This window comes from Nerophis lumbriciformis, linkage group LG04, assembly GCF_033978685.3.
Source record: "Nerophis lumbriciformis linkage group LG04, RoL_Nlum_v2.1, whole genome shotgun sequence".
NCBI classification, from domain to species: Eukaryota; Metazoa; Chordata; class Actinopteri; order Syngnathiformes; family Syngnathidae; genus Nerophis; species Nerophis lumbriciformis.
In genome coordinates, this window is record NC_084551.2 from 20,420,475 (window position 1) to 20,443,642 (window position 23,168).

General features: G+C 40.1%; 1 protein-coding gene across 1 annotated transcript in view; it reads right to left on the reverse strand.

Annotated features, from left to right (window-relative positions):
* The window catches only part of trak1a (trafficking protein, kinesin binding 1a), a 79,808-nt gene that overhangs the window by 47,879 nt on the left and 8,761 nt on the right, over window positions 1–23,168 (reverse strand). The window contains exon 2 of the mRNA XM_061950373.1: window positions 6,267–6,642. Coding sequence (XP_061806357.1) covers window positions 6,267–6,300 — 34 coding nt within the window. The 5' untranslated portion in view covers window positions 6,301–6,642. The remainder of the gene's footprint in view (window positions 1–6,266; window positions 6,643–23,168) is intronic.

A 23,168-nucleotide genomic window follows, 5' to 3' on the forward strand; every position in this document is an offset into this window, starting at 1 on the left:
TAGAATGAGGCGTGCAATTCATTTTGTGTCTCTGTCTTCATTAATATGCAAAATACAGGTTGATCATCAAAAAACCCACAATACTGAGAGGAGAAGATAAATATTATTATTTAGCACGCGCAATGTGATTTGTCAACACTCATCATTGTTTTGCAAGCACTATTTTGCCTTTTATTTTGCATGTATCAGAGGGACGTGCAAACTGACAGTTCCACACACGGCTGCAGTATCAGTGCTCGTGCTGCATAGACAGACAATTGACAGACGAGAATCCTACGTCCTACGTGTGTGTCAACATTTTGGATGGTCTGAAATAAGATATTAGATACAGCGTCTATTCAGCAACATTTTATAATTTTATAGCTGCTTGAGGACTTAAGGGCTGATTAAAACAAATGTAATTGATGTGTTAGTGTCCTTTAATATTTTTTTAATGACGCTTGTTTCTTTTCAAATAGAATATATATTATTTAAAAATTTTCTTTACGAAAGAAAACAAACTTATTTAAGTATGCATTTGGTTGTGTCTTAAATACAGCCTCTCACCAATGAACACACTCTCAGCGGTAAAAAAAACAAACAAGTAGTTTCATTGTAGATACACTGCAGGACTGCTTCTTAAATGTCCATAAAAAGTGGTAGATGTTTACTGCATGTTTGAAAACATAGCAAAACACCACAGTTAGGGTTATGATAACATGCATGTGCTGTTAATGACAGCATCTCGGTGGGGATACCCTGTGTAGTACACGCAAAATACATATTTAATTAGGGCGGTCTGTACCACTTAGTAAATTACATGCAACACGCCCACTAATAGTGCACGCTATTTTATAGATTGCACACGCTGTTTACGTTTCTTAGCTTTTTGTGTGTCTGTAGTAACGCAAAGGGAGAACCAACTTCTCCAACATTATATAAACCACATCTACTGTGTTCTGAAGCTTTGATTGGTTTTCGAGTTGGCAAATAAGCTCAGTAGTTTGGAATTTGTTTACTTACATAACTGTCACCCTGAAGTCCTCTGTCTTCTCCGTTTGTTCTTGATCCCTCCCTCCCTCCCTTGTAATTATACTCCACTATGTTACTCAACTCTTTACATCACTTTTGGCTGGTTACCATGGAGAATCAAGCCCACACTGAGACACTCACTCAATAGCAATCTGCAACACTATTTAGCTCTTTGTGTTCTTTCATCCTCCAAGCTGACAGAAATTATTCACACTCAACGCAAATGTTTTTGTTTCCACTTGTGAGGAAAACAAACAAGCAGAAACACTGCAAGTGTCAAAGTAGCACAAAATACAGTAAAGGGCCACAGGAGGGGGTGAAATATGCTAAATGTGTGTGTACACTGTGTATTATTTTGCCAAAACACCAGTAGGTGGCAGCAAGTACTGTTCAATGCCAGAAAATGTTTTCTTTAAAGGCGGATTATTGTGTGAATGCTGTAACACAGGGGTCCCCAAACTTTTACCACTAAAAACATGATTTGGAAAGAAAAAAAAATGTGGAAAGGCTGCTTTGATATACTGTACCTTCTTTTGCTGTAAAACAGCTACCAAAAAAAACAAGTTATTTTTAGTTTTTAGTATCAACAATTGAGCTTTTTCTTTTAACATAGTTTTTTCCATAAATTTTTCTAATTAGAAAACATATTTTATAATTATAGCTATAATAAATTACATTATTAAGATTATTGTAGAGTCGGGCAAGATAATCACTAAAAACTCTAAACATTTGCTCAATGTGCTTTTGTCTCATCAGCACAATCTATCTGAACTTTAATCTATTATTAAAAGTAAACTTGCATAACTGCATTAACTGTACAGCGATACCTTAATTTAAGTTTTGAGATAAAAGCTGTCTCTCGCCTAATTGATATGCTATAGGTTTCAAGCAAAACTTTGAGTCAGCATTCCCGCGATTAGTTACAGTCATGTAAGCGCCCTTTGAGAAAAAAAGAGAAAAACTAATGAAAAAAAACAGGAATATTTCTATTGGCACAAAGTGCTGCCACGCAAGCCCGAAATAAACTTTGGAAATCAAGACTACATTTCCTGCAATTGTGTGCATTTCTACAATATTTTACCTTTAGATTTATTCTCATCTTCCAACCACTTTTGGCGGTCTTTTTGACACTTACATGTCCCATGTAATGTACCACTCATTTTGTGTTTTTTTAAGTCAAGATTTACAAAAAATATTAGAATTTAAAATGTAATGTAAAATTCTATAACATGCATACAAATAACTCAGAAAACAATTCACATTTAGCAACCCTGTCCTGTAGCTACGCCCCCTCAGGTTATACTTCCAGTGTTGTGACCTGTTTACATCCGTCATGTCAAAAATATACCTTTTCGCTGGCTCCTAATAAATAATCTAGAACTACAACTGGATTGGAACTAACAGTGTTCGGATTGTAATCATTCAAATATGATTAAAAGCAAAGTAGAAAGCTGTCAACATTGTGGCTTGGAGAGCGAACGCAGACGACAACAAGTAAACTAGCTATGTGATGCTAACGAAATGATATTTAGCGAGCTTGTTTTGGCGTCCCTGTCGTCTCCCTGTCCTGGAATTCAGAGCAGTGTTTAGGCAAGAGGAACAGTAAGTACCTGCGTCTGAGGCGACCATTCAACAAATTTTGTTTCAATCCTATTTTTTGATATAGTAGTGGGTTTTACATAATTCACCCATAAAACCTTTGTTATAGTTAAGAGTTCTGGTCGAACGGGTTTTCCCGGGACACATTTCCGGTGTTGTTGTTGCGCTGAGAAGCCACAGATGAAATACTGCTTGATTGCCGATAAGAAATCAAAGTCTGAATGTCATTAAAACAAATAGCTCCATCTTTTGACGCTCCGCTTTCGATTCCTGTCCTTACACAATACAAAATTGTATTAAAATACGCGGAAGTGAAATTATGATGCAAAAATAAATGTTTAAAATTTCCGTGTTTTTGCTGACATTTTACATGCTGTAGTTGGTCGGCCTGGGCGATATGGCCTAAAAACAAAATCCCCGATTTTTTCCCAAAAAATTTGATTTACGATTTTTTCCCCCTACTTTTTAGAGAAACCATTGAATACAAATGACAGAGATTATTCAAAATATGTTTTTCTTTTAGTTAATCAAAAACTAGTATTTTGAAATTATACTGCATCCGCTGCATCTTACTCTTGGCAAAATTCTAATTTGTATAATGTTGTTCTTGTTTGACCAGATACAAATTGTACTTTTTATGGAATCATTTTCAAAATATTAAATTAAGAGCTTCCCTTTGGAGGCAATACTTCTACTTGAATGGACTACTTTTATGAACAAAAATGTAGCATTGCACATTGCATGCAAATAAACAATCCCCAACATTGAGATCAATAAAGTGCAAACTTGAAACTTCTGTCTTGAATAAAATACGTATGTTATAAAAAATTTAGTATTATACATTGTATCCAAATAAATAATTAAATAAAATATTGAGAATAAAAAAGTGCAATATATTTATCTGTACAGTAATCTATTTATATATATTTATTTATTTTATATATACATTATATATATTATGTATATATATTTATTTATTTATATATGCACCCTATTGCTTTTTTATCCTGCACTACCATGAGCTTATGTAACGAAATTTCGTTCTTATCTGTGCTGTAAAGTTCAAATTTGAATGACAATAAAAAGGAAGTCTAAGTCTAAGAATAATATAGTTTGTTTCAGTAAGTGAATAAACTAAACATAGCCTTTTTCATTCACACATCTTGGTACCGTGCAGAGTAACTGCATTAGTGATCACTCTCCGCATTGTGCTTCTTTCTCATCATACATGGCATCATTATCCATCCATCCAATTTTTTCTACCGCTTGTCCCTCTCATGGTCGCTTGGGGTGCTGGAGCCTATCCCAGCTGCACCCAGGCGGAAGGCGGGGTACACCCTGGACAAGGCGCCACCTCATCGCAGGGCCAACACAGATAGACAGGCAACATTCCCACTCACATTCACACACTAGAGCCAATTTAGTGTTGCCTATTAACCTATCCCCAGGTGCATGTCTTTGGAGGTGATGGAAGCCAGAGTACCCGGAGGGAACTCCACACAGAAAGATTGAACCCAGGACCTTCGTATTGTGAGGCACACACTAACCCCTGTGCAACCGTGCTTCCTATCATACATACCTTGTGTAAATGATTCTACCATAGTAAGGTGAGTTTTAGCTCGTAGTTTGCTTGTTGTTGCGTCTCGTTCGCCTCGTAAAGACTTGTATTTCTCACACTCTGCTGGAAACTTCAGTTTAGATGCTGGAATAACTTTGTTGTGGTGCTGCCTTTTTGAAACAAACTTTGCAACGTGCAGTCACTTGCTCCACGCCTGTTGCCGCAAAACCAAAGTACACTTTTCTTTTCTTTGGAACAAACGTCTCGCTCTCGTTAGCATTATCCATGTGTTTTTCTTTGTGTGCGGCTAAGGAAGTAAGGGGACGGCGCAAGCTACGGAAGCTCCTGAAGGGCAAAAAGTATGCCGGAGCAAGAGGAGAAAAAAATCTAGTTTTAAATTTCAAAACCATCTGCAACAAAAAACTTGAATATATCGATAAAATCAATATATCGCCCAGGCCAAGTAGTTGGTATAACAAATGTCACAATGAACTCCATAGGTTCCACCCAAAACATCTAGTCTTACTCGCTAGCATTAGCTTATAGCTAGAGACATAACTTTGCTTTTCCAACATAACTTTGTTTTTCCAACCATGGTAAGGGAGAACGTGAGTGTGAAGGATAGTGCTGAGAGGAAATGAATGGTATTCATTGAATTAAAGAAATAAATAATCGAAAATATGACCAAGCGTGTTGCCAACTCCAGCCAAGGGTGTTAAAATAATTGATTACACATTTATCCATGAAAATATAGAAAAGCTGCTGATGGTGTGTTTGCCGGAAAAGCTGCTAGAATTAGATACTGTAGAAGTCCACAGCCCACAAATGCTGTACATTATTATATATTTTATTTGATAAAACTACTGTAATTAGTACTATATTCTCTTGTATTGTTTTTATACAATATGTATTAACTAAAAATGTGTTTTTATTTTTAAAAGGCATTTTACATGCTAAAATTGTGCTGTTTTTTTTGGGAGCAGAGCAATTGATTTCAATAAATTTTTTAGGGAGAATTTAAAATACATGTGTTTTGAGTAAATAGCTCCATCACAGAACTAATTAAGCTTGTAAGTTGAGGTACTACTGTGTTTGTAATAATTCATACATTTTATACCACTATTAATTTTCCTGTTCAGAGTCATGTGTGAGCTGGAGCCTATCCCAACTGACTTTTGGTGAGGGGTGGCATCCACTCTGGTCACAGCCTGATAGACAACCATTTTATGTAGTCTTTAATTAACCTAAAATTAATGTTTTATATGATGTAAGAACCTAAAACAATCACTCCACTATTTATCTTCAAGAAAAATGTGGGAAAGCGACAGGCTGAAATTCAAATTGTAGCGCAAAGCTGTGAAAAGTCAATAAGAATGTGTTGTTTTTTCCTTGAAATATGCATTTGCAGGCCCTAAATGTAATATGAATATGATGTGGTAAACAATAAGCTAAAACACTGTGCTTACATAAGGGACCATGTTGTTTCTAATAATGAGAGGAACTGAGCTTACGGTAATCTTTTGCACACCTGGGAGGGTCCTTTCCTGTTGTTTGTGTGTATAAGCAAACCTTTGTGGTCTATAATAACAAATAAAACTTGCTGAGGTGCAGCTTGGTCAGGACAATGTGGTCCACTAAACTACAATGATCAGATTCCTGGTCCACAGCTATTTATTTGAAATATTCTGCAAGAGTTAAGAATGACTAAGAGCCCTGCATGCTCTAAAGCATTTGGTGCAAAAAACGGTGCAATTATTTTGCTTGAGGGCATGGAATGATGAGGTACTAGGAAAATTAGAGAATGGAAGCTGAGTGACATTGCTGGCTGAAGTCCCCTAGTGTATCTTTAGTGACAGGATGTGAAAGGGTCACATTGAGGGACATTTTCTCATAGGACATGCCTCTCAGCCTGTGAGCGAGTAAAGTCTTTATAGCTCCAAAATATTTAACTTCAGTAATACATTAATGCATCCAAATGGAAACATATACTGTATAATTGTTATAATACATATTCATTCATCAATTGCTGATTTAGTGATGTCAAATGGACTGCAGTATGTTTGGTTCAGTGAGTGTAAAAAAAAAAACATGCAGTTACCAGTAATGGTCTCTGCATCTCTGAAGCTGACCATGAACCCATCTAGAGAAGCCTGCAGCTCTGCCTCACTGACATATTCCTCCGTTTGCTCCTTCTCCTCCTCCTCCTCCTCCTTGTTGGTTAATTGGGTTCCTGGGCTTAGAAGGTGGGCTGTGTGGTCAGACAGTTGTTCTGGGGGAGGGGTATAGGTGCAGGAACAGGTGTGCGTAGGCGGAGTCTTCCGCTCCAGCTTGGCACTGAGTGGCTACCAAGCTAAGGCAGGACAAGCCATGCACAAACCTGAAGAAGTTATGATGACCTAGATTTGCTTGACATTAGATTGGAGCAGGCAACCATGACGACACAATTGAAAGTCCACAGGTCACCTTTTGTATACCTGAAAGACAAAGAACAAATGAGACAGTTAACTTTAATGCATTTTAGATCAGAACGTGTCCATACTATATATCCCAGCACATTCAGCCGAATAAATATTGTTGCTAGTGAGGAGTGATGACAAACTGTATCAAAAACAGTGACTGAACCGATTTATAGTAATGGTACAATCAAAACTTATTACATTCATTTAAGTGTTGATTAACTATTCATGTACAACCCAACACTTCATGGATATAAAGCTTTTGTTTTGAAGGAGAAAACTGCTCACTTTCGAAATACTTTATCACTGGCTTAATCATTTACTATTGCCCCTATTTCAACATTATGAACATTGTGACAACTTTCTACAGCAAAGGTCTACTGTAGAGTGTCATACTGACCTGGTGGTTCTGCTGTCATTCGACACTGAGATGTCGCACATTGCACACCAAAACAAAATAGATTCCTTCTTAACAGTACATACTATGATGCTGACAACTGTAAATGTGGGGTTCAATTGTCGTTTTCAATAATAATTTATGTAAAACATTTATGTTAAATTAATTGAAGAATATTCAAATCTCAAAGCAAAATGGAGCAGCCTTCGATGAGCATCGGTGGAGCTGAATTAAAAAAGGACAATCTGATAACATTTATGGTAAAATGACATGATACAAGCACCATTGGTCTGCTCAATATAACACTGGGATGGAAATAAACGATTATTCTCCTTATTCAATTGCAACCCTATAGACCAGGGCTATTCAACCAGATTGTGAAGTGAAGTGAATTATATTTATATAGTGCTCGACAGGGCACGTGATTTTGCAATGCATTGTGGGTGTCAGGTTGTCATTTTTGTTGGACGTAGTGTCACTACAAGATCAGTACTGGAAGACACCATCGGTCCACGCATGCGCAAAGACTACGTCACTTACTGGACTTGAATTTTTTTTCACGATGGAACTTCTACAACATCACATTGGTTCTGATATTTAAATGTGTTTATTAATGTTTTGTATATAAAATAGCTTACCTCGGAGTAAAAGGGAAGAATATACACATGAACAAGGGGTGGATTTAAAAAAAAATTAAAAATAAGAATTTAATAAAATCGGAGTATTATCGCCTCAATTCCACTTTCACTCTTCTGTCATTGCAATGAATGACGCAAGGGGGCGCCACTGTGTCCTATTGTGTAATTAATTTTTTTACATGTTGAATTCTTTTTAAACAAGGCACTTACTGTAACTTAAATCTCTATCTGTGGCCTAACAAAAAGTACACTTTTAGATTATCAGTATTGTAAATTGATATATTTAATGTAAAAAAAGTAGCAAAAGAAAAAGGTTGATTTATTTGCCATTTAAGGCTGCTGAGCACATTGTTCAGGTTACTGTACGAATCTGTACCACTTCAAAAATAAATACTATATTCTTAAGTAACGTTTGTTTTGTATGTAATCTTTTATATAACATTGTTATTCAAATAAAGATTACAAAAAAACCTGATGACAGGTTATGCACGAACATAACTGTCAAGTAGACAGGAAGTGACGTTGTCTTCGCGCATGTGTGGACTGATCGTGTCTTCCTGAACCGATCGTGTAGTGGCATGTAGATTTTGTTTACATGGCTGTACTGTACTTGTGGTATTGTGACAAAGAGCAACAATTCGGATTCAAATGGATCATACAAAATAAAAAATCAAGGGACCGTACCAAAACAAACTGGACACTGATCCAAAGGCTCGCCACCTTGAAAAATAAGTAAAATTGGTGGAATTGATTAATATGATTTGAGAAAGCTGCCGAACGTGTCCTGTATCCTGTATCTCGATCGTGAAAAGAGTTTGAACATTTTGGAAGGCAAAGTCTGTAAAGGCTCACGGACAAACCAACTTTGGGTGTGTGCAAGACCTTGAAATTTTACATCAGAAAGTGAAGACGGTCATTCTTTCAGGGGTAAGTTAACAGGACTTGTCACTGTGTGGTGTTTCTTGGAGGAATTTGTTTTAAACTAAATATGTTTCAAGTCTGAAATACGCTGTGCAAAATTGTGGGAAATATTTTAGGTCTTCTCAGTTATTGATCTATACTGTACCTTGTTTATAGCTCACAGCACGCGCTAACAGCCTACTAAACGCTTATTTGATCTTAAATTGGTTTTAAATACAGATAAAAGCAAGGTAATGGTTTTCTCTCAATCAAGGGTGCTACTGGAAAATATTCCAAATATTGTAATATCAAATGGAAACCCTATAGAGCAGGTCTTAAATTACAAGTACTTGGGTTTTACTCTTGATCAGGAGCTTTCATTTAAAGCCCATATTAACAACTTGGTCTCTAAGCTTAGGGTAAAGCTTGGTTTCTTTAAAAAAAATAAAAACTGCTTCTTTCTTAAAGTCAGAAAGAAATTAGTGACAGTGACTATCTTGCCCGTAATTGATTATGGAGACGTGCTTTATTTTAGTGCTTCTTCGAAATTCCTCCAGTCCTTGGACACTGTTTTTCACTCAGCACTAAGATTTGTTACTGGCTGTCGTAGTCTCACCCACCACTGTCAACTGTATATGAAGACAGACGTATCTTCATTGAGTGCACGCAGAAACACACATTGGCTGACTATCATTTATAAGCAGAGGTGGGTAGTAACGCGCTACATTTACTCCGTTACATGTACTTGAGTAACGTTTGGGATAAATTGTACTTCTAAGAGTAGTTTTAATGCAACATACTTTTACTTTTACTTGAGTATATTTATAGAGAAGAAACGCTACTTTTACTCCACTACTTTTATCTACATTCAGCTCGCTACTCGCTACTAATTTTTATCGATCTGTTAATGCACGCTTTGTTTGTTTTGGTCTGTCAGACAGACCTTCATAGTGCCTGCGTTTCAACAAATACAGTCACTGGTGACGTTCACTCCGTTCCACCAATCAGATGCAGTCACTGGTGACGTTGGACCAATCAAACAGAGCCAGGGGTCACATGACCTGACTTAAACAAGTTGAAAAACTTATTGGGGTGTTACCATTTAGTGGTCAATTGTACGGAATATGTACTGTACTATGCAATCCACTAATACAAGTTCCAATAATTCAATCAAAAGTGTGAAGGAAAAAAGACAATTTTTTATTTCAAACGTAAACCCCGTCAAAAGCCTAAAGACTGACTGCACAGTTCCTGTCTTCACAATAAAAGTGCCGCTCCATCGCGCCTGCGCTTTCAAAATAAGAGTCTCCGAAAGCCTGCGCAAACAAGCTAGCAAGCTACGGAGTTTGCCGCCAATGTATTTTTTGTAAAGTGTATAAAAACGAATATGGAAGCTGGACATATAAGATGCCAAAAACCAACCACTTTCATGTGGTATTGGACAGAAAGGAGGAACTTTTTTTCTCCTCCATTTGAAAACGTGGACGTTTGTCATCACTACTGTCTGATTCCAATCAATGCAAGTCATCAGACTCAGGTAATACACCAACTTATATTCTTGTCTTCATGAAAGAAAGGAATCTATATGTGTTAAACATGCATGTATATTCATTAAAACACTATTAACATGTAAACAAAAACGGCAAAAAAAAAATATATAAATTATATATTGTATATATCAATGTATGTATATATATATATATATATATATATATATATATATACATATATATATATATATATATATATATATATATATATATATATATATATATATATATATATATATATATATGTGTGTGTGTATATATATATAGATATGTATATATGTGTGTGTGTGTGTGTGTGTGTATGTATGCAAAATACGATAAGGGTATCGCAACTGGCTCACCTTTACAGGTACTCGCCCCTGCACCATCTGTGAGCCTGTGGCCTCGCTCTCTTCATCTCTCCTTCTATCAAGGCACCGGCGGGACTCTGCATGGCAGGGACGTCCTCCTCCCTGAGCCAAGACTAAGCTTGACCGCATACCTCAACTGGACATGAGTTGGTTGGCATCAGCAGGTTCTCAAATGGGCACCCCCCCGTCATCAACGTTTCGTCGAATTAAGCCCATGACGCTTCGGAGGGGCTCGACGGCAGATCCAGCGTCCTGGATCTACCCCTGCCGAATGCCACCCAACTCTATGTCCCTAGTCCTTCAGTAGGTCGGCTCTGCCACCGCACCTTTCTTTGTATCTAAATCCAGCGTGATGCTTCCTCTGCCCTTTTAGTGGTGTTGGCTACCAGCCGCTTCCTAGCCAGCCCTTCGATCCCTAGCAGTCCGAGGGCTCTCCAGAGCGACCGCCCCGCAAAACCTCTACAGCCGACCTCCACCGGTAGGTTCCAGGCCTTCCATCCATTTTGCTGGCTCTCAAGGATGAGGGTTTGGTACTTCCTGAGCTTACGTTCGTACGCCTCCTCCATCCTCTCTTCCCAAGGTACTGTCAGCTCGATAAGCACCACCTGTTTGGTTCCTCTAGACCACAGAACAATATCAGGTCTCAGGGTAGTGTGGGCTATCTCCTCTGGGAATTTGAGCTGCTTCTTCAGGTCGGCCCGCATCTCCCAGTCGTTTGCCGTGGCCAGGACTCCTTTGTTCCTCCCTCCTGCTGCTGCGCTTTCACCTGCCCTGAGGAAGTGGATGAAGCGAGGCCCATTAGAGAGGTGCCTTGTCTTCTTCCTGGCCTGCTCAACACCCTCTGCCAGCTGAGCAAGGATCTGGTCATGACGCCACCGGAACTTGCCATCTGCTAAACTTGAGTGACAAGAGGAGAGGACATGCTCCAGGTTAGCTATCTTTCCGCAGAGTGTGCAGCTGGGGCTCTCTACCATTCCCCAAGTATGGAGGTTTGATGGGGTGGGCAGGACATCATATGTAGAACACAGCAGGAACTTGATCCGGTGGCCTTCCATGCTCCAGATGTCCTGCCAGGTTAGAGATCTGTCTTTTACACTCTCCCATCTAGTCCAGCTGCCTTGTTTTTTCATGGCTACTGCCTTGACATACCGGCTTTCCTCCTCAGCCTTTCGGACCTCCCTCTGCACCAAGCCTCGCCGCTCCTTTGGGTCAGCTTTGTTCCATCTTGTTCTGGATGAGCAACCCAGACCAAGTCTTCCCTGGGCTACTGATCCCACAATGTCCGCGTGATTCAGTCGATCCTCCGCTTCCCTCAGTGCTTTGCTGGCTAACCACTTTCTGCCTGACCTGACGACAATGCCTGCCTGCCGTACTCGCTTGTCTTTGCTGTCTCGTAGCATCATGGCCTGGCGTGTTTTTGTCACTTTGTACTCCTCCACCACTGATGTTATTGGCAGCTGTAGCTTGCTTCCTGTGCTGTACAGTCCAATGGAACAGAAGCTTCTTGGGACACCCAGCCATCTCCTCAAGTAGGTGTTCAACTTCCTCTCCAGACTCTCAACTGTGGATACAGGTACCTCATAAACCAGGAGTGGCCAGAGCAGACGAGGGAGAAACCCATGTTGGTAACCCCAGGCCTTATACTTGCCCGGGAGGCCGCTCTTTTCGAGGGACGTCATCCAGGCTTCTGCTTGGCTAAGCATTTCTTTCACACTCAGTCGGTCATTGAGTTCTGCCCTGTACCACTTCCCCAAGCACTTCACAGGTTTCTCTTGGACCGTTGGGATGATGTTCTCCATGATCTTAAAGCGAAACTGGTCCTGAACATGCCCTTTCTTCAGAACCAGGCTTCTGGACTTTGCCGGTTTGAACTCCATCCTTGCCCAATTGGTGAGCTCAATCAAGTCCTCCAAAATCCATCTTGCTTCTGGCACTGATCTTGCTGTGATGGTAAGGTCATCCATGAACGCTCTAATTGGCAGCATCTGGATTCCGCTTGCAAGGACTGCGCCTCGACATAACTTCTCTGCCGACTTGACAAGAAGGCTCATAGCTGCAGGAAATAAAATCACTGAAATTGTGCAGCCAGTGACAATGCCTACTTCTAGTCTCTGCCAGTTGGTGGTGAATTCTCCGCAGGTGAATCGCATGTTGAACCCGTCAAAGTACTGACGCAAGAGTTTCTGGAATTGCTCTGGTATGTGGTAGGTCTTCAAAGTCAGCTCCACTAACTTGTGGGGTATCGTTCCATAGGCATTTGTTAGATCAAGCCACAGGACTGCTAGGTCTCCGTGGTTCCTCTTTGCATCCTCGATGATCTTGGAGATTACGCTGGTATGTTCGAGACAGCCAGATACCCCTGGAATGCCACCTTTTTGAACTGAAGTATCCATATAGCCGTTGTCCAACATGAAGGTGGTTAACCTCTTCGCCAGAATCCCCAGGAAGACCTTAGCTTCCACATTGAGGAGGGAGATGGTACGGAATTGCTTAATCCCTGAAGAGTTTTCTTCCTTAGGGATGAAGCACCCCTCGGCCACCAGCCATTCATCAGCAAGGAAGTTCTTCCTCCACGCCACCGTCAGTAGCTTCCAGAGTCGTTTCCTGAGCCTTTCGCAATGCTTGTAAACATTGTACGAGATGCCGTTCGGCCCTGGGGCTGATTTTCCTCTTGCCTTCTTGAGGAAGCTGTTGACTTCCTGCCAGCTTGGTTCCTCCGCCTTAAAAGGAATAGTTGGTTCAGCTGGTTTAATGAGCCTCTCCATCTCCTCCAAAGTGTCCTCCCTCCTGGGATCGCTGTGGACCTGCCGAAGGTGCTCCTCCACCTCTTCCTTTGTTGCTTTCAACTCTCCTGATCTTTTGTCACCCAGGAGTTTTGACAGGTAGTTGAATGGGTTCTTTGTGAAGGCCACCCTTTCCTTCAACCGCCGCTTTCTGTTCCTGCGGTGACACTCAGCTCGCCGCAAGATCTTAATGCGCTCCCTCAGGCCGTTTCGCAATTCTGTGAGAGCTGGTTTTTCATCTGCTGTTGCTTCATGAAAGGCCTTCTTAAGCCTCCGCAGATCTCCTCTAAGGATTGCTATCTCCTTCAGGCGTCTGTTTTCCTTGGGCTGGATGTTTACTCTGCCTTTTTGTTCTTTCTTTCCGAAGCGATCAGCGCCAATACTCCAGATTATCGAGGACATGGCCTTGAGCTTCTTTCCCACGTCTCCTGCGATCGTCACTTCCAGCACCTGGTCGACATCACGGTCAAACATATCCCATTCTTTCCTTTCAGCTGCAGTTGGCCAGTTCACTCGTTCTTTCCGAACGCCTCCAGCACAAGTGTTCTGGCCATGCCGTCTGGTATCCTGAGTGACTTCCCTCTCACTGTGGTGCCTTGCTGCCTCCGTCACACCAGCGATGCTACTCCTGCCCCCATCTCCATCATGTGCCTGGAGATTCTGGGGAATGTGGTTTGTGTCCTGCCCCAGCCTCTCCTCCGTCTCACCAGGTTTCCCTGTGCGTTGCACATTACTTTCAGGTTGCGTCTTGTGCATCTTGGTTTGGTGTATCTTGAGACCTTTCTCATTTTTGCATATCTTCCCACATCTGCAGACCCAGGATAAATCGCTTAGCTGTTCCGTAGTCGATTGTCCGTCGTTGATGGTCATAACATTGGTCTGGCCTGTGGGTCGATCATCCTCCCCCGCTCTCGCCCGACCCCGGGGGTATCTTTTAATATACCTTTCCATAGCGATTGGTTTTGGGTTCCTCCTCACGGAGGGTGTGCTTTGGCCTGCCAAGCCTCCACACCCCGGCTCTAGTCTTTCCCAGATGTCAGCAGTCTTTCCTCGCTGTCACCGTTCTTCCTCGGTTGCCAACTTGTCTTTCCAAGTGGTCACTGGGTCTACCAGAGAAGAATATGCAAAATACGATAAGGGTATCGCAACTGGCTCACCTTTACAGGTACTCGCCCCTGCACCATCTGTGAGCCTGTGGCCTCGCTCTCTTCCTCTCTCCTTCTATCAAGGCACCGGCGGGACTCTGCATGGCAGGGACGTCCTCCTCCCTGAGCCAAGACTAAGCTTGACCGCATACCTCAACTGGACATGAGTTGGTTGGCATCAGCAGGTTCTCAAATGGGCACCCCCCGTCATCAACGTTTCGTCGAATTAAGCCCATGACGCTTCGGAGGGGCTCGACGGCAGATCCAGCGTCCTGGATCTACCCCTGCCGAATGCCACCCAACTCTATGTCCCTAGTCCTTCAGTAGGTCGGCTCTGCCACCGCACCTTTCTTTGTATCCAAATCCAGCGTGATGCTTCCTCTGCCCTTTTAGTGGTGTTGGCTACCAGCCGCTTCCTAGCCAGCCCTTCGATCCCTAGCAGTCCGAGGGCTCTCCAAAGCGACCGCCCCGCAAAACCTCTACAGCCGACCTCCACCGGTAGGTTCCAGGCCTTCCATCCATTTTGCTGGCTCTCGAGGATGAGGGTTTGGTACTTCCTGAGCTTACGTTCGTACGCCTCCTCCATCCTCTCTTCCCAAGGTACTGTCAGCTCGATAAACACCACCTGTTTGGTTCCTCTAGACCACAGAACAATATCAGGTCTCAGGGTAGTGTGGGCTATCTCCTCTGGGAATTTGAGCTGCTTCTTCAGGTCGGCCCGCATCTCCCAGTCGTTTGCCGTGGCCAGGACTCCTTTGTTCCTCCCTCCTGCTGCTGCGCTTTCACCTGCCCTGAGGAACCCTGGATCTCAGGAAACAGAGTGGACCGACACCAGCAGATGACATGGCACCCCAAACCATCACCCAACCATGCAAATTTTGCATTTCCTTTGGAAATCGAGGTCCCAGAGTCTGGAGGAAGACAGGAGAGGCACAGGATCCACGTTGCCTGAAGTCTAGTGTAAAGTTTCCACCATCAGTGATGGTTTGGGGTGCCATGTCATCTGCTGGTGTCGGTCCACTCTGTTTCCTGAGATCCAGGGTCAACGCAGCCGTCTACCAGCAAGTTTTAGAGCACTTCATGCTTCCTGCTGCTGACCTGCTCTATGGAGATGGAGATTTCAAGTTCCAACAGGACTTGGCGCCTGCCCACAGAGCAAAATCTACCCGTGCCTGGTTTACGGACCATGGTATTTCTGTTCTAAATTGGCCCGCCAACTCCCCTGACCTTAGCCCCATAGAAAATCTGTGGGGTATTGTGAAAAGGAAGATGCAGAATGACAGACCCAAAAACGCAGAAGAGTTGAAGGCCACTATCAGAGCAACCTGGGCTCTCATAACACCTGAGCAGTGCCAGAAACTCATCGACTCCATGCCACGCCGCATTAACGCAGTAATTGAGGCAAAAGGAGCTCCAACCAAGTATTGAGTATTGTACATGCTCATATTTTTCATTTTCATACTTTTCAGTTGGCCAACATTTCTAAAAATCCCTTTTTTGTATTAGCCTTAAGTAATATTCTAATTTTGTGACACACGGAATTTTGGATTTTCATTTGTTGCCACTTCAAATCATCAAAATTAAATGAAATAAACATTTGAATGCATCAGTCTGTGTGCAATGAATACATATAATGTACAAGTTACACCTTTTGAATGCAATTACTGAAATAAATCAAGTTTTTCAAAATATTCTAATTTACTGGCTTTTACCTGTATATATATGATATGTGTGTGTATGTTACTCATCAGTTACTCAGTACTTGAGTAGTTTTTTTACAACATACTTTTTACTTTTACTCAAGTAAATATTTGGGTGACTACTTCTTACTTTTACTTGAGTAATAAATCTCTAAAGTAACAGTACTCTTACTTGAGTACAATTTCTGGCTACTCTACCCACCTCTGTTTATAAGGCTCTTTTAGGTTTAATACCTCCATACTTGTGTACTTTTTTACAAAGGAAAAACAGCTCTTATGCATTACGTTCTAACAATTTGTGTGTGTTTTAACTGTTCCCCATGTGCGGATTGAATTTGGCAAAAGAGCTTTTGGCATTGCTGCCCCTATGGCATGGAATGAACTGCAGACAAAACTGAAACTCACTGAACTACTTCCATTTGGAGCCTTACGTTCTGTCCTGAGGGACAGATAGCAAGAGACTTTTGCACAGTGCCTGTGTTTTTAAAAGGTGTAAATCTTTATTGTTTTACAGTTCTCTTTTATATATTTTAAAATGTATGTCTTAACGTATTACTTTTTTGAAACTGCTCTGTGACATGTGCTGTTGACCTCTTGGCCAGGTCACCCTTATGAAAGAGATCTTGATCTCAATGGGTTTCTTATCTGGTTAAATAAAGGTTCTAATGTGTGAAATAGAATAAAACATGCTTTAACCCAAAATTACCAGTGTAAAAAGTGATGTTTGATAGTATCACGGCTGCAATTCAGGCTATTCATTATCTCTTTATTAGCTCTCTAACCCAAATTCCTTGGCTTTTCTTCTACGCTGGAAATGACAACTCTTACCAAATTGTTTTTTCTTCCCAAACGATCATGATAACCATTATTGATGCGTGACGTTCGCGCCACATTTTGAACTTGTTAAAAAAAACACAAAAAAAACTTTAGGACAGAGGCTTGCATTCAGCCAAGTAAATAAGCTATTCAGAGGCCAGCAAGAACCACAATGCATTGTGTTTCCACGTCACACTTTAAAGCCGTATTGCTCTTTTTATGTAGTGACTCAAAGTGCTTTACATTGAGAAACCCATTATCTACATTTACGCTACATTTACACCAGTGTGGGCGGCACTGGGAACAAGGTGGGTGAAATGTCTTGCCAAAAGACAACGGCAGTGACTAGGATGGCAGACGCTGGTTTCGATGAACCCTCAAACGTCTGGTTGGCTGCTCTACCATCTGAGCCATGCAGCCCCTGTTTGTACTCGGGTCACATTTCCAGAAAACTGGACATAAAGGCCGGACTTCTATTTTCAGAATCAGCATTCTCCATAGTGGACAATGTTACATATATATATATATATATATATATATATATATATATATATATATATATATATATATATATATATATATATATATATATATATATATATATATATATATATATATTGGGGCTGCAACTAACGATGAATTTGTTAATCAATTAATCTGTCGATTATTACTTTGATTAATCGATTAATAATCGGATAAAAGAGACAAACAATCTATCCTTTCCAGTAACTTATTGAAAAAAAACAGCATACTGGCACCATACTTATTTTGATTATTGTTTCTCAGCTGTTTGTACATGTTGCAGTTTATAAATAAAGGTTTATTTAAAAAATAAAAAAAATACAAAATACAAAATAAATTCAAAAAAAAAAAAAAAAAAAAATGCCTCTGCGCATGCGCATAGCATAGATCCAACGAATCGATGACTAAATTAATCGGCAACTATTTTTATAATCAATTTTAATCGATTAGTTGTTGCAGCCCTAATATATATATATATATATATATATATATATATATATATATATATATGATAATAAATAAATGATAAATGGGTTGTACTTGTATAGCGCTTTTCTACCTTCAAGGTACTCAAAGCGCTTTGACACTACTTCCACATTTACCCATTCACACACTGATGGAGGGAGCTGCCATGCAAGGCGCTAACCAGCACCCATCAGGAGCAAGGGTGAAGTGTCTTGCTCAGGACACAACGGACATGACGAGGTTGGTACTAGGTGGGGATTGAACCAGGGACCCTCGGGTCGCGCACGGCCACTCTTCCACTGCGCCACGCCGTCCCAATATATATATATATATATATATATATATATATATATATATATATATATATATATATATATATATATATATATATATATATATATATATATATATATATATATATATATATATATATATATACACACCAGTGACGTGCAGTCACTAGAGGCAGGTGAGGCCCATGGAAAGAAAAAAAATGTAAAAAGAAAAATAATTAAATTGTTATATGTATGCAGTGATTATACTATAAAGTTATTTTCCATTTAACTTCACCAGTTTTAGATTATTTTTATTCAAAATCGCTGAATTTTCACATTTGCCGTTCAAATACTGAGAAGAGACGGTGCGGTGAACAGCAGCCAGTTGAGGCACGTCACTCAGTGCCTCAACATGGACGGACTCGGCTAACTGCTGGCCTGCTGTGCAGTGAGACTGTATTGCTATATGAATTATATTATACATTTCCATAGTTTAGTTAGCTGAGGTATATAATGTACAGTGTATTTTGTCAACAACTGTATGTGTGTAACGTATTTCTTGTGCTGAGCGATCATAAAACGGCTGCAAAAGACATACTGGCTGAGGCTCCAGTAATCCCGCCTCCTGCACCCCCGCCGTAGAATTGTTATATCAACTAAAGCCCACACTTAAACTTTCTACGTGCAAGATTGAATCTATTTAAAAAAGTTATTTCATAAGAAGCCAAAAAGTGCAAAAACAATAATGTTCGTGTTGGAGGAGTTGTGAATGACTGCAGGGCCACAACATTAGGTACACCTGCAGACTGCAGGTGTATCTAATTCACAACTCCTCCAACACGAACATTATTGTTTTTGCACTTTTTGGCTTCTTATTAAATAACTTTTGTAACCTATTTTTATGGGCTTTCCTATTTGTGATGTTAAGTTCCTGTTATGCGCTGTTATACAGTATATGCCTTGAGCTCTTATTTTGAAGGCGCCAAGAGCGGAAGTGATGACATGTTGTAGTGGAGCGGAGGTTTTTAAAAGAAGGTAAATAAAGTGGTCCTAAACTGGAGCCTCCGTGTTTGTTATTTTGTAGTTTCATACAGTATAGGCGACATTTATAAACCCTCGGTTACACTTTTTTAAATAGATTCAATCTTGCACGTGGAAAGTTTAAGTGAGGGCTTTAGTTGATATAACACACCCGTCAGGGGGTTCATTAATCCAGCACAACAGCGGCGAATGGACTTTATTTATAAGTAAAGGTAAGACCATAATAACGTTTTTTTTATTAAATGTGCTTTTTTGTGTGCTACAGTTTGTATGTGTAAAGTTAAAGTACCAATGATTGTCACACACACACTAGGTGTAATGAAATTTGTCCTCTGCATTTGACCCATCCCTCGATCACCCCCTGGGAGGTGAGGGGAGCAGTGGGCAGCAGCGGCGCCGCGCCCGGGAATCATTTTTGGTGATTTAACCCCCAATTCCAACCCTTGATGCTGAGTGCCAAGCAGGGAATAATGCTGGTATGAGCTTTTAAACATAACCCGTTAACTGCTGCCAATCAAATGGTGAATAAGATACTCTTTAGGGTTCATATGTTTGTAAATCTGACTGTGATGAAGTCAGTGCCTCACCAGCCATGAACCTCACCGCACGTGACTGATATATACATATACATATATACATATATACATATATATATATATATATATATATATATATTTTTTTTTTTTTATATATGTTTTTTTAGGAACACTAATGCAAACTCACAATAATGTCTGATTGAATGCTAAAAACGTTATGACAGACAACCTCAAAAAAACGGAATGGTATTTTATATTTTTTTACTGAATGGGACACCCAGAATGTAAATGAAAATAACGAATGTTAGATTTACAATATTAACTATGAACGATAAAACACTGAACATCAACAACATATTAACGTCGCTCCTCTTTTCCTTCTCAGACCACCTCCTTGATCGACATATTTTACAACTGAGCAAAATGCAACAAAAATGCAAGAAACATGGCGAAATATGAATGCAAAGGGTAAAAAACACCTACAATCTGATATAATATCACTTTTCTGCAGAACTTTGATGTAAAAATCTGCTCCCACGTCTGTCTCTGACACCCGCATTTCAAGCTGGCTTTTCTGGAAACAAACCTCGCCCCGGCTGCTTGGTGCCTTGTCTGAGCTGCTGTGACGAAGATTACCGTACTAATTTGTATATTCCTCAAAAGCGCAGATTCCATACATTGAAATACTTTCTATAGTTCATGACTTACGGTAATTTGAAAACAGCACTGCACATTACAATGGCGGCTACAGTTTCGATGTTAAAGGTATAAAAGAATGATTTGTAAACGCCTAGATCTGCTCTTGTCTAAACAACAGGAGCGTTGAAGTCTTTGTATTAAATTTCATTTGTTGCAAACATTTTAAAGTCTCTCCCATGTTTTGAACTGACCTCCGGGATCAGTGTGGTGTCATTCCCGGGCCTGATTTGGCCCCCGGGCCACTAGTTGAATAGCCCTCCAGTAGACTGACAGTAAGTGAATAGAGGGATTTCATCCAAACAAACCAATTAAAGGCAGTCTAGAAGATTTTTAAGACACCAATAGCTTTGTATCAGCCTAACTGTGTTTACATGGGTTAGGTTGACAGTAACTAGACTGCATTTAGAGACCATTAGCATGTTTATCCTCACCAAGAACCAGTAATTTTTAGGTACCTATGGTACATTATTGTGAAGTAAGGCTATTTTTTGTAAAAAAAAAATAAAAAAAAATCAATGATTGTGTCCTTTAGAGTTAGTGTCCTTTGTTCTAGAAATTTGTAGGAAAAACCCACCTTCCTTTATATTTTTAGTCATCTCTAGTCGATCAATAATGCAAGCCGTCGCTGTCAAGGAAATTAAGATGGTGCAAGTAAGTTGGTGAATTAATACAAGTTTCTAATAAAGTGTTCCCTCATCACTTTGCAGTTCAATAACTATGGTTTCAGTGCATCACAGATTTTAAAGTACCATTGAGATTTGAGTACTCATTTAAGTTTTCATGTTAAAATGACAGTTTTTACAGCGTATGAAGCATTTTAAGAGCATAGGAAGTCTTTATAAGTGTGTGAAAGCTGTGTGGAGGATCACTAACTTGAATTAATCTACCACAGGTGGGGGGTCTGCAACCAAACGTAATCAAGGGATCACTGTATTCAGCTTTTTTTATTACAGTACATAACATATGTAGTGGTTAAAATTATTTATTGTAATAAAGTGTAATTTAACACCATTGCAAAGTACAGGCACGGTAAATAAAACTGTGACTGTCATATGGTCTCCTTGGGCGCAATAAAAACAGCAAATGCAGCAGCTTATTGACAAGCCAGTGCCCATAGCAGAAATACATTAGCCATCTGTTCTGTACTGTGACTGTCAATACATCAATTCACACATCACGGTGGAGCTTTTTAGCGGGGCTCGGCATTGCTCGGGGGGATCCCATACTTCCTGTAGAGCTGATGTGGTGACTTTGAATAGTAGGAGCACGTATCTCCATTGCCTATAATCTGTATGGCTATATATATTCATCTTGACTAATGGAATATATAATATCATCATTTCCAGTGGACAGCTGTTTCTGAACAACAGTGTGACATGGCTGACTGACTCAAGCACAGGAAATGTTGGGTACACCATAAACCGTTTCCAGACCCTCAAGGGGCTGATTCTTTCCCCAGGACAAAAAGCATAAATTAGCTCCAAGACATGCCGGAGACACTTTTGTTTATCCTCAAACACAGGTCAAAGCTTCTGCGCCACATGGACAGTGCTCCAAAGGCCTGCTTTTCTAATGAAACTTAGATTGCCTAGCTGTAAATAAGATCACCATGGTGATCAGACCAACACGTAAAAATATCTGCAATATATCCAGGATAGAGCCACTATAACAGGTACACTCTTACTGATGTTGGTTGCTATTCAAAACTGGAATGTAAACAGAACAAAGGATAAGGAGCCTACCTTCCAAACATCTCAAATCATATCCCATTGATGCAAGCTAGGTTCATATTTGCTTTTTAATATTTTTGGCTTGATTGTGTTAGAATTCACGTATTATATTTTCCCAAAATGTCATCAGGTTCCCTAATCAGTCAGTTTACTTGTGAGTAAACCAACCCCCCAAAAGAGCACTCTTCACAAACGGGATAGCAGTTTGGGGGATAATGTGCCTAAAATTAAAGGTGACACCTTTTATTCAAGATGCAATGTTAACAACACCGAATGTATCAAACTTCTTTGAACCCTGTACAAGACAACGCAGAGTACCTAAAAGGGCTCTATTCTTACAGTTCTTTACAAAGTTGTAAGTGCAGATCTACTCAAGCGGCAGCTCTTTCTACAGCCACTTAATGATCAATGAATGAACCCAATGTGCTCTGTCTGAGTGGAGTTCAATCATTAACAACTGTTGGCCAGAGAAAATGGGATGTGTTACTGAGTAGTAAAGATTGAATTTTGCATATATTCATTAAACATAATGCAAAAAAAAGAATATATTTTTAGGGCTCTATTTTTTTTTTACTGTAACAAAACTATAAAAAAGAACTAGATAAACAATATCAAGTACATGTTAGACTTGAGCTTTGACAGCTAAAGTGTTTTATTGATTCCCGACCTTCCTGACAAATTTTGACAACCCCCGGCCAGTCATGAAGAGCCACTTATAGCTATTAACGTGTGTACTATTCAAGTAAAGAAAACATTTTATGTAAGACCACACACAGTACTTGTTTATCTCCCCACAAAGCAATGGCGAAACAAGCAGAAACAGTTCTATTCAACTTTCAGGCCCAGTTTCATGTTCAGGGCATGAATAAAACCAGAACTAAAATAATCTGGTTTGAATTAATCCACACTAATCCAATTGCTTTCTGATATGTCACTTAACATCAGATGAATTAGTTCCAGATTACAGAGTCTCAGACTAAGGCAATCAACTAAAATA